Source organism: Protopterus annectens, chromosome 3.part0 (assembly GCF_019279795.1).
Source record: "Protopterus annectens isolate FY-2018-M chromosome 3.part0, PAN1.0, whole genome shotgun sequence".
Taxonomy (NCBI): Eukaryota; Metazoa; Chordata; order Ceratodontiformes; family Protopteridae; genus Protopterus; species Protopterus annectens.
Window position 1 is genome coordinate 1,334,965,743 of NC_056731.1, and position 12,567 is coordinate 1,334,978,309.

General features: G+C 36.7%; 1 protein-coding gene across 1 annotated transcript in view; it reads right to left on the reverse strand.

Annotated features, from left to right (window-relative positions):
• LOC122797066 (meprin A subunit beta-like) overlaps positions 1-12,567 on the reverse strand; it is a 380,136-nt gene that overhangs the window by 101,019 nt on the left and 266,550 nt on the right. Inside the window, exon 8 of the mRNA XM_044065841.1 lies at positions 11,083-11,556. Coding sequence (XP_043921776.1) covers positions 11,083-11,556 — 474 coding nt within the window. The remainder of the gene's footprint in view (positions 1-11,082; positions 11,557-12,567) is intronic.

Sequence of the window (12,567 nt, forward strand, 5' to 3'; positions counted from 1 at the left end):
AAAGACTGGTGGTGTAAACTGTTAAACAGTTTTGGGTCACATTCTTTGGCACATACAAGGAGGAATAATTGCAGGTAGAGCTCTTGTCTGAAGTAGACACATGACTGCTGCTTTGCAGTCCTCTTTAATGTTAGGATTAATCAAACTCACAATGTTCTGAGCAACAGAAGCGATGCCTTTCCAACTCTGTTAAATTTATTTATTACATGTATTTATTTTCCTGTGTAGGGGAATCATTCACCATCTACAGCAGCACCTGTAGTTTCTGCTGTAAGGGTCATTTCTGAGTACACAACTTTAGAGATAAACAAGTATGCGTGTGAAGCAGGATAAAGTTTACCACCCCTGCCCCACAAGTACCACTATGGAGAAAGCCTGAGCTGCGTTAGTTACTAGTATTTATTTGCATTATTGCAACTGTTGTGGGGTCAGTGCTCGTCATTCTTCATTTGCTCTATGAACATTGGTTCCCAATCTAACTACTAATCATTTAACAAAATGTTCCCCATAGTGTAGATAGTATTGTTTGATTGTTTTACTTCTTTTTGTATTACTCTCAATGTATAACAACTGTTTATTGTACAAATGTGTTCCCTCTCTTTGTTGCATTTTGCTTGCTATTCTGTATTGATGAAAAGAATAAATAAAAATTATTGAAAAAAAAAAATAAAAAATAGCGGTCATTCTTCACCACACTGAGAAGCAGCAGGCATCGTGATTGCATTATTCATGACCTGACATCAGTAAAGGACACTACCCCCAAACAAGAATTTGACCTTTATTCCTCTTCCTAACCCATTAACAATATCAGAGTACTACTTAACACTTTACACAACCATTTTAAAGTTGAGATATAGTCTGAGTCAAACATGACGAATTATTGCAGTTGCAAATGTGGTTGCTATAATACGTAAGTACCAACGTTTTTCGTCCATTATTTAACAAATGTCACATTATGTTTTCTTGGCTAAATGAGTAACCAGTGTATATCTATCCTGCTGTTCTACTTTTCTTTCACTTCACCCTATGCTTGGATGACCTTGTCATACACTATTCTAGTAGTCTTCCTGACTTCTTCCTGAACTTAGTTCCACTGACCATCAACCTGGATGTAAGCTGCTCCGGACATCTGTGTCTCAGTCTTTCTTCAGATGCAGGCCTCCTGACTTTTTTCCTAGACTGTGCTTTCCTTTTGAGTTTGTGCGTTTAGACATCACATTGAGTCTAGTGTCCTCTGATGATGTAGAATACCTAGTTTCCTTGTCTCCTGAACTTTCTCACTACTGATTATTTCTGCTATTTCACCTCTTTCATCCTCCTTCTGGGTCCTCCTCTTGCCACCTGACCATTCAATAGCATGTAACTCTTCTGCAACAGGAAGCTGAGTTAGCAAGATAGATATTTCCACCACTCTGTTGCAATGCTGAGGTACACTGTCTCTACACAATTCAGCATGTCTCATGATGTTCATAAATTCCAGTGCTTTTTCTGAGAAACTGATTTTCCTTCTCTGGCATCCCACTATCACAACAAGAACCACTGGGTATACCTCCCAAGAAACCAGCACATTTTCTTTAATTCCCACCTCCCCATAATATATATACCAGTCTTTTCAAGAATAAAGTTCTGGTATACTCCTAAAGGACTCTGGCAGTACCCCTTTCATCTTATGCCATGCAAGAGGTATGTATTAAACAGAAACCATTCTTTAGTCAAACAAAATATAGTTTGCAAATTACTTGTTGAGGTTGACTGTATGGACATAATGGGTTAAGCTTCCTACTTCCCCCTGTATTAGTTGCATTAGTTAAAATTAGTAGTTTCCCATGAAAATAAGAAATCAAATCAACATCTTACACAATTTCTGGTGTTCCAGTCAGTCTTATATTTCTTCTCCTCCTTGGTTGATTCTTCATATAATCAATTTTGTCATACAGCTTCCCAAGTTGAGATTGTAATTCCAGACTCTGAGAATCATGAGATTGCATTTTATCCTCTTGCTTTTCCCCCAGTAGATAATCCACTTTAGAGTCCAGTGATGGCAGTCTCTCCTGCTGGCTGACCAGCCACCTCTCCACTCTCCATGTCACAACCATTATGTTTCCATCTTAAAAAAAATCATAATTTCTTGATCCAAAAAGGAGACCAAATGGTAAGTCTCTACAAAACCTCTGCCTGTCATGATATTAGACTGCTCTATGACTAATAATGTGTACTACACCACAATTATTCAGTAGGATTTAGAGACCACAAAGCTTTCACTCCTCCATGTTTGGCTGCAGATTACACCAGAAAACTTTTGAGAATTCCATGAATTGTATGAAAATTAAAGTAGTAAATATTCAGGGAAAAAAATAGAATTTTCAATGAAAGGTCTGATAGTAAAAGTAAGACTCAAATACTATGGCCATGAAATGCAAAGATAGGATTCACTGGAGAAGACACTGACGTGGATGATCAAAGGCAGAAGGAAAGGGAGCATAAGAGGTTTAGCTTTATCACAAAGCAGTTACTATAATTTTACAAGAACTTAAAGAAACAGATGTTGACAGACAGGCCTTGTGTGCAAAAGTGCTTAAGGTCACAATGTGTCAGACACAGCTAAATGACCTAAACAACAAAGTACACCATGGCATGTAACTTTATACAGGACAAATAACTAATTTTGTTTGTCTTTTCAGCTTTTCCCAGTTAGGGGTCGCCACAGCAGAACTCCGGTCTGCTAATGATTGACAGTTGATTTTTATGGTGCTGAGTTGCCAGCCCAACACCCAACTTTCAGCGAAGGCACGCCAATTCACACATGTCTTTCTGAGGCCACTCAACCACAGGGAGGACATGCAGACTCCACACAGAAGGCATTCCAGCTGAGAATCAAACAGGAGAACCTCTTGCTGTGAGACAACAACACTACTGCTGTACCACCGCAGCTATAGGGCCCCAAATTCAGTGATCACTGTACACTGAATCCAGCTAAAATACCATTATCTAATTTTTTTTTTGTCATGCTTTAAACATCAGTTCTATGAGTTTACACAAGAACTGGCTATTCTAGTATCAACTCTCCATATTTGATAAGGAATATATTATCTGAAGGTAGATTCTGTGGGACCCTACAAACTGAACTCATTGAACCATAGATTACTCTAGATAGGATTACTTATCAAGTAATAGCTTGTTATAGAACACCTGCTTTATTTCATTATATGCATGAAAACTCCTATGTGCTCTAAAAGATCTCACTGTTAGCAAAAAACAAATCCATTATTTATTTTACTGTAACTACTCTTCAAAAAACTGGGATACCTATAACTCCAATATAAGATATTACCGAAATTCCTAGATTATTAAACAAAAACTCCTCTGAGTAGTTGGTAGAAAGAAACAGCAAAATACTGCTATGAGTGCACCGACCCTGACCTTGCAACAGTAGCAAGTTTCACTAAAGAATTCTATACTCATTTAGAAAAATGCATAGCACTGGCAATCTTTAACAGAACTAAGTATCATGGGAAATTCAAAAATAAACCACCTTGGTGGTCCATCATTATAAGAAAATTCTACAACAAAAGAAAGAAACTTCTTAAATATATAGCAGATTCAAAGTTACTCTTCTCAAGGAAAATATCAAAAGCATTAAAACAATGAAGAACACTTTTAGGTCTGCTGAAGAATCCTGTGAACTTAGGCTGGTCCCTACAGCCAAAGAAAATTATATATCCTTCTTTATATGTAGTTTTATATGTAAAGCCATGGAAAGAATTATCATGGAAATGAACAATAGTGATATAGTAAACCTCCAGACACAGGATACAACCCAGTTTGCTTTAGTCAAGGGCATATCGTGCATACCCAACCTAGTGGACTTCTTTGAGAAGGTCAGCAAAGCAATGGATAAGGGCAAAATGGTTCACACTGCCTACCCTGACCTGGCCAAGGCATTTGACACAATACCCCACTTAGACATTGTTGACAAACTCAAAAGGTTAGCTACAAACTCATATGTTATCTGGTGGATAGACAACTTACAGGTAGAACCCAGGAGGTTAGAATTGGGGATTCCACTTCTACAAAGAGGCCAGTCACAAGTGGAGCCCCTCAGGGATCAGTCCTTGGACCTCTCCTTTTTGGCATTTACTTCTCTGAAGTCAAGGCTAATTTCAGTGGTCTCTGACTGCAAATTAGGAGCTGTCATGGAATCCAACACTGCCACAAATGTTCTCCAGGAGGTGCTGATACAGACAAACAACTGGTGTCAGTGCAATGGACTAAAACTAAATGCCAACAAATGCATAATCGTATCTTTCAGGAAGTCATCCATCCCTGGTAAATATCATATTGACAACACACCCCTTAGAGTTGACACAGTAGTCATGGATTTAGGGACACACATAGATAGTAATCTAGCCTTTGACCATCACGTGTCTATAGTAGTAAGTAAATCTTTCTATGTTGCACAACTTATAAACAAAGGTATGGCATCTAAGTTGAAGGAAGTATCAGTGTTATCACTGAGTACAATGTCCCCTTTGGTGTGTACCTATCCAGGCATATCCAACAACTGGAACGTTGATAGAAGTTCCTCACTAAAAGAATACAGGGCTTAAGTAAAATGTCCTATGCAGACTGCCTCAAGGCTCTATCCCTGTATTCTGTCTCCTACAGGCTTTTGAGGGGAGATCTATGCTTGACATGCAGGGCATTGTCAGATCCCACTCTGATAGACCTCCTGCATATTCACAAAACAAACAGCACCAGAATTACCCATTCTAAAGACTTAAACCTTGCATTTGATATAAATAGTACCTGTTAGAGAGACAGGTATGTGTGCCAGAGATTACTCCATCTCTGGAACAGGCTACCCATCCATGTGAAGCAGAGTTCCGCCCTAACCCAATTCAAGTGCAACTTGGAAAATTGGATAGGGAATAGGAAATCCATCCCTGGTTTGCCACCTATGTCTCTAATGGACACAGGCAAACTGCAAATGGTTCATCTCCCAGGCCCTAGCTTATAAATGGTTCATCTCCCAGGCCCTAGCTTGTAAATGGTTCATCTCCCAGGCCCTAGCTTGTAAATGGTTCATCTCCCAAGCCCCTGCTTACACTTATCAAGGGTATCAGAACTTGTCAGAGATTTGGGATGCATGGCTAGACTTAAAAAGGCCCTTGTGGTTGTTAGCCTAGTAAACACCTATGAACCTATTTAGCTACATTAGAAAACTAAGAAACACAAAAAGTAGCACAAGCCCAAACCAAGAAAAATGACACCAGCCCACAGGATACGGATCCACAAACGATCTCCAGCCGAGCAATTTAAGTAATAAAAACTGGTTTAATACAGGCTTTGCCTCAAAAATTCATAAAACATAATGTGAACACAGTAAAGTTAAGTGCTTTCACCCAGTCCAAATGCCAGGCTTCATCAGAACCCATAACGTTATGTTCAATCAGTTTAAATAACATAATTACAACATGTGACAGCTCTTCCCCACCAATGAATTGAATACATACATCACCTTTTTTTTAAATGATACAATTAAAACATTTGTTACATTTGTTTGTTTAAAAACCAAATGAAATACAATACACTTCTGATCATACTCGTATCAACACTGTGCAGTATGTATAATATGTACATACATACAATGAAAATATTATAATCTAGAAGTACTTAATTTTAAAACACTGCCAATGCTAATGTTGTCATTGAGTCCCAGGGCTCTCCCCGCATCTAATCTCAGTTGCCAAAGCAACTCTTTGTACTCCAATCTGGATTCCCAACTACCACCCCGGGGGTCAATACACAACTGTTCCAATACAAAAAACTTTATATCCATATTTTTACAGGTTTGAGAATGTTTGTAAAAGGCATTTGTATCTTTCCCTCTACTAACCTCGTACATATGTTAGTAAATTCTCCTATTCAAATGCCTTTCTGTTTTCCCTATGTAAAAACTTGAGCATTTCATACACATGTCCAAATATACTACCCCCTTGGTCCTACAATTAAAGTATTGAGAAGCTTGAATGTTAAATCTCCTCAATGGGATATATAGAGAACCCTGGTTCAGCATATAGCAGCACTGATGACAGGCACCACACCTGTAAGTACCTTTCTTGATTCTACCTTGTCCCCCCTGTACTTCTACAATTCTTTCCATACATTCCTTAAGGTTCATATCTCTCTTCCTTATAAAATGGGGATGGACAGGTAAAAAACCAGAAATGTCATCATTCACCATTAACACTGGCCAATATTTTGCAACAATTCTTTCCACTTCAGGTGAAGTCAATGAAAAGGTGTGTAAAAACGCACCCTCCTTTTTAGGAACCTTGGAGGAACATTTACCCACTTCCAATCCTCCGTTACCCAATAATGGGAACATTTTTTTGTCCCTATTCTCTATGACTTCCCTAGCTATATTCTCAATAAGTCTTTTAGGATAGCCCCTCTCAACAAAAAGTGTAGTAATAAAATCCACTTCTTTCAAAAACTGTTCCGTTAGGCTTGTCATTCTTGAGGCCCTAATCATTTGACCTTTCACTATTCCCCTTTTTTGATAAAAAGGATATCCACTTTCAAAATGCAAATATGCATTCAAAAATGTCTTTTTCCTAAATATTTTAGACTGAAAACAATCTTTCTCATAGTCTTTATATATTGTGACATCCAAGTAATCTAAATTGTCTTCATTCACATTCAAAGTGAAAGTCAAAAACTCAGTGGACTCATTAATATAACAGAAACATTTTTCTAATTTTTCTTTAGAACCTTTCCATAACAGACAAACGTTGTCTAAAAATCTTGTGTATTTAGTAATATAATTTATCCAATCAGTCTGTAGTATAAATTTCTGTTCCCAAAAATATAATACACAATTAGCATATAAGGAGGCACAAGGTGCCCCCATATCTACTCCCTTCTTTTGATGGTAATATTTACCATTAAAGTAAATAAGCCTGTATTAAACCAGTTTTTACTACTTAGAAAACTACGAAACCTAACTGCACTGAATGCATTCATAATGACACCCCTATTTTGACCAAATAGACATTGCCAGTATCCCTGCAAACAATAAAAGGAAAAGTTCAATACTCAGAAGGTGAACCAAGGCAGCAGCAACGAAAATACGAGTAGTCGGTTCAAATAAAACCACACAGGTCTCTTCACATATAGTCTCTCCACCAATAAACCACTCGCAGAGCAAAACAGCTATCGTAAAAAGGCAGTTTTATTGAGTAAGCGCTTTCACCAACATGGCTTCTTCAGACTCAAATACAAATGACTGAAGCACATATAATATACTATTAAAACCAGTAAAAAAAGCGGGAAACAACTCAATTAAGCAATTAGCGCAATAGCAATCAATTGAATTAAAAACTTCACTTTATACACAGGTTACTAAAGCTAATATAATGCTTTAAAAACATTCAATAACTGTAGAATGAACCAACAGTAATAAAACATTGCTGAAACATACTTCTCAATAAAATATAAATGTAAATGATCTATTTGATATATAAAAATAGGAAATGAAAAACTAAATATAAGTTCAACTTAGTTCAACAGTACTTCCTTAAAGTTAATGGTAATTGCTTGTCCAGAAATGTCATATATCTTGCTACCTGTTCCCTATGTAAGTCTTTCTATATAGGGAAAACTAACCGACGCTTTAAGGATCGCATACGCGAACACTTATACAGCATCAGGATGGGGCATGTCAGCAATGCACTGGCCAAACATGTATCTGAGTTTGGGATTCAGCACACTTTTACTTTTAGGATAGTTGAACATGTTAATGCCAATATTAGAGGGGGAGATATCAGAACACACACTGAGAATAGGGAAAACATGTGGATTATTAAACTGAGATCCGACGTTCCACCAGGCCTTAATGCTAAGGTCTCTGTCAGACCCTTTTTGAAAATAAGAAGATTGAAGGCTTATTAACTAATATTTAGTTTTTCATTTCCTATTTTTATATATCAAATAGATCATTTACATTTATATTTTATTGAGAAGTATGTTTCAGCAATGTTTTATTACTGTTGGTTCATTCTACAGTTATTGAATGTTTTTAAAGCATTATATTAGCTTTAGTAACCTGTGTATAAAGTGAAGTTTTTAATTCAATTGATTGCTATTGCGCTAATTGCTTAATTGAGTTGTTTCCCGCTTTTTTTACTGGTTTTAATAGTATATTATATGTGCTTCAGTCATTTGTATTTGAGTCTGAAGAAGCCGTGTTGGTGAAAGCGCTTACTCAATAAAACTGCCTTTTTACGATAGCTGTTTTGCTCTGCGAGTGGTTTATTGGTGGAGAGACTATATGTGAAGAGACCTGTGTGGTTTTATTTGCACCGACTACTCGTATTTTCATTGCTGCTGCCTTGGTTCACCTTCTGAGTATTGAACTTTTCCTTTTATTATCAATTGCTTTTTCAGAAGGTGTTTGCTCCGTACTTTGTTTTATTCTCCTTACATCCCTGCAAACAAATTTAGTGCCAACTTTAACCCTGAGTCTTCTATTCAAAACCTTAAAAAGCCTGAATAGATTACCCCAAAATATTTTAAAATGATTTATTAAAAGTGCTAAACAAGATCAAAAATGCTTCCTCCTTAGCACTTGACAATAGATCTGATTGCTTGCTTAATAGTGTTAAACATGCCCTTGCTGACCAGTTCCTTAAACTGTTTAACCTATGTTTAGCTACTGGTTTTATTCATAAGTGGCACACTGTAGTGGTGATACCCTTCCATAACAGTAACATTATAAGCAAGCCACGTAATTATAGACCTATCAGTCTCATAATCCTCATCAGCAAAGCCATGGAATGTATTATAACTGACCTCATAAACTACATTACACTTACTAAGCATGACTCCAAAATGTTTGGCCCTGTAAAGAGTAGACCTCATCTTCTGAATTGGGTAAGCTTCTTTGAAGTAGTTATGGAGGCAGTAGATGGTGCTCTTGGCGTACACAAGGTACACCTTTACCAGGTTAAGGCCATTCCCTATGGTTGCATCATTCAAAAGCTGAATGTTTTGAAATTGACCCATATGAGGTAAGACAGACAGCAAACTGGCTAAAAGGCAGAACCTACACAGTGCAAGTTTGCATGTACCTCATTAGTATGTAAGATAGTGGCCAGCAGTGACCATCAGGACTTGGTGCTGGGACCTCTCCTTTTTGGGCTTTATATCTCAGATCTCCAAGCAGACAACCAAGACCTCTGACTAACAAAGTCTGGAGATGGCTACGAATCTGGGGTTGTTGTAAAGTCACCCTCTAACACGGGAACTCCCCAGAAAGAACTCTCCCTAATAAACTCTTAGTGCACTAAAATCGGCTCAAACTACATGCTGAAAAGTGTAGACTCAATACTTTTGTTAAACAAAACGTCACCTCATCGTACTGTATAGACAACACATCACTACAAAGCAAACAAACAAAAAAATAGTCAAGAACCTATAAACCTGGGTTAATTCCCATCTGCGTTGACCATCATGTGACATTGGGTGTTAGGAAATCCTTTTACTTAACACAACCAATTTCCAAAGGAATATTATTGAGGTCTAATAGGTAATCACTCCAGTAGACTCAACATTGATTAGGGCACTTATTGAGTACTATGCTCCTGTCAGAATGTATCATTAAACATATCAACCAATTGGAAAGATACAAATGATCACAGGTCTAAAGTCTCTCAACTATCAAGAGAGGAAGAAAGTTGTATCCCTTTCCCAGTTTCTTAAAGATTGTTGTTGGGAGATGTCTGCCTCTCTTACCACACCATTAGAGATCTGGTTGTCCTGTTCTACTGTACCTTTGCAGGTCCAATGGCTTCACCTGTACTAGAACAAGAGACCTAAGTATTTACCAATAGATAAATAAAACACTATGAAGTGATAGGTTGATAACCCAGCACTTCTCAAACCTCTGGAATAAACTCACCCCACACGTTAAGCAGGAATTCACTATCTTCCTTTAAACATAACTTAGATGATGAGATGGGTATATATGCAGGGCCCTCCTGGTAAATGTAAGTGCAGCATGAGGAGTGTACTGGCAAAGTACAAGTCATAAGATGCAATAGCTTTGAAATATCTAGGAATTATTTGAATATACATTGAGCAGGAGGGTTTCTAGTTAAAAAAAGAATCCATAGTTCATGCTTTAGGCATTAAAAAGGTTAAAATGTCTACCTCAGCATTTTTTATCAACTGACAAATTTTAGGCTTCTATTGAATTTAAATGTAATACCTGATACATAATCATTATGTGAAAATAAAACTTCTATGCTTGACAAATATTTAGGGACGGCAGTTGATATAAACATAATGATTAACATGGAACACTAAAAAAACTTAATATTATCTGACACTTCCACTTGTTTATATAAAAGGAATGACAAGTGAATGAAATTATTTATGTCTGTAAAGATATAAGCACAGGAGAATCCATACTGACCATTCTTCCAACTAAATGGATTACATGCTGAACAGCATATGCTGTCATTTATTCATTGATTCTTATATAGAGGTATTGCCCAATCCAGTTTTAGTAACTGTTTTATTAAGTGGCAGTTGCACAGACTCAGAACTCACTTACTAAAGAAGAACACAAACATCCCAAATGAAAACATTCAGATTACACTGAAACTGAATACTATCAAGCAGATAAGATACACCATAGTTTCAGTTTTTATACACACTGTAAACTATGAAGCAGCCTGTTATGAAAAAATCAGTATGTAACTGCTTCATGTAATGTCCAAATATCAAAACTGTGGTAAATGTTCACTTTCTTTTGTGTGAACAACACTGCAAGATAGATATATTTTTATTATGAGACCACAGTGGTATTGGGATCTTAGTTTTAAATTGCAACGTGTTCCAGCTTCTGAATGGACTTAAATATTTTATTTCTGGTCAGAGGATTACTACATATGTTCAAATTTAGATAAATAAGCTGTCTTTAGGTAAAAACTCTTAAAACAAAGTGCAAACATGTATTTCCTAATTTTAATGCTTCTTAATTAGCAATATTTGCATAAGAAGCTCATTTTAACTTACCTTCTGTTTCTTTTAGGTTAGGGTCTGTAGTTATGCTTCTCTGGTTTGACATCCGATGACGAATGTCTGGATTTTGGTCTAGTAATAACATAGTAGCTTGTTTCCATGGACAAGGCCATTGAAGTTTATCATCATTTTCCCCAGAAGTAAGATGGAAGAATGCTGCAATGTTATCGGGAAAGTCAATTGTTCCATTCAAGTATAAATCTACCTGAAAGGCATAACCTTCACTGGAATAGAAGCGTGGACTAGAAATTTTTCCAAGTACCCCAGCAGGACTGGTGTCTACAAGATGAGTGAAATTTCTAATATGCCAAACATGCGTAGGACACTTTGTTTCTGAAAGGTTGATGTCATCGATGGAGACACCTCCCATAGATGCTCCAGAGCGTTTTACTCCTTCAAACACAACACGGAACTTGTTTGCGACATTCATACTAAAATGATGAAGCTGCCAGTAGTCCAAAGGTTGATCTGTAGTATATAACAAACACAAATGTAGTTATAGTTATGTTAGTATCAAAGTATACATTCATTCCTGTGTTTAAAATAAAATGGGATATGAATGATTGCTCATAAGTATCTCTTTGCTTCTAGGCTGCAAGGTGGAAGTTATAGCAGCTGACAGTAATGAAGATACTTAAATAAATTAGTATGGTGTTACTTAAAGAGGAGAAAGAAAACATATCACATTAAATATGAATCAATATAATTCCCAAATGACACTATAATATCACATAATTTCCAGCAATGAATTTTGGCTAAGTATATAGAGGAAAGTCTAGTATCTTTAATAACACTAATTTAAACAATTATATGAGCTAAATGAAACCTGCATGGCATTTGGTCCTAGAGATTAGATGAGGATATTGTACTTGCAAAAGGTAAGAAGTGTATGTTGTCCTTCCTAAGAAGTGGGCACAGGAAATCAATATTTTTCCAAATAGGCCACCTCTAGATATCATGACATGCTTATAATGTTATAATATCATGCACACATTTTTGAAAGAAATTTAAATTCTGTGTATAATTACCTTCTATGTATAATCTGCTTTGCCTCAGTACATAGCATCCAATGTCTTAATCTACAAATGGCAATGCCCATTTCTCCTTTTTCCTTGTATGAATGTTACTATCCAGTTTAGTACACTTCCTTTACAGAAATGATCTACCTTAACATTGTTACTAGAACTATGTTTTTTTAATCTATGTTACTATATTATTATGTTATCTATATGCCATATGTAATGTTTCTGTGTTACTAATGCATTTTACGGGTCTACTTTATTTACGCAACAGCTTAAAACAGTGAATGCATATGCATCGAACCTAGAAACCATCGAAACACAATAAAAATGGAACTACACAACAAACATGACATAACAGTTGTAGGCAGGGGGACAAGCCCCCCTGCACCCCCCACACTCCCCGCTACTTAAATATACCAACTCTGAGATCGCACTACATTGAAGTAAACAGAAATCT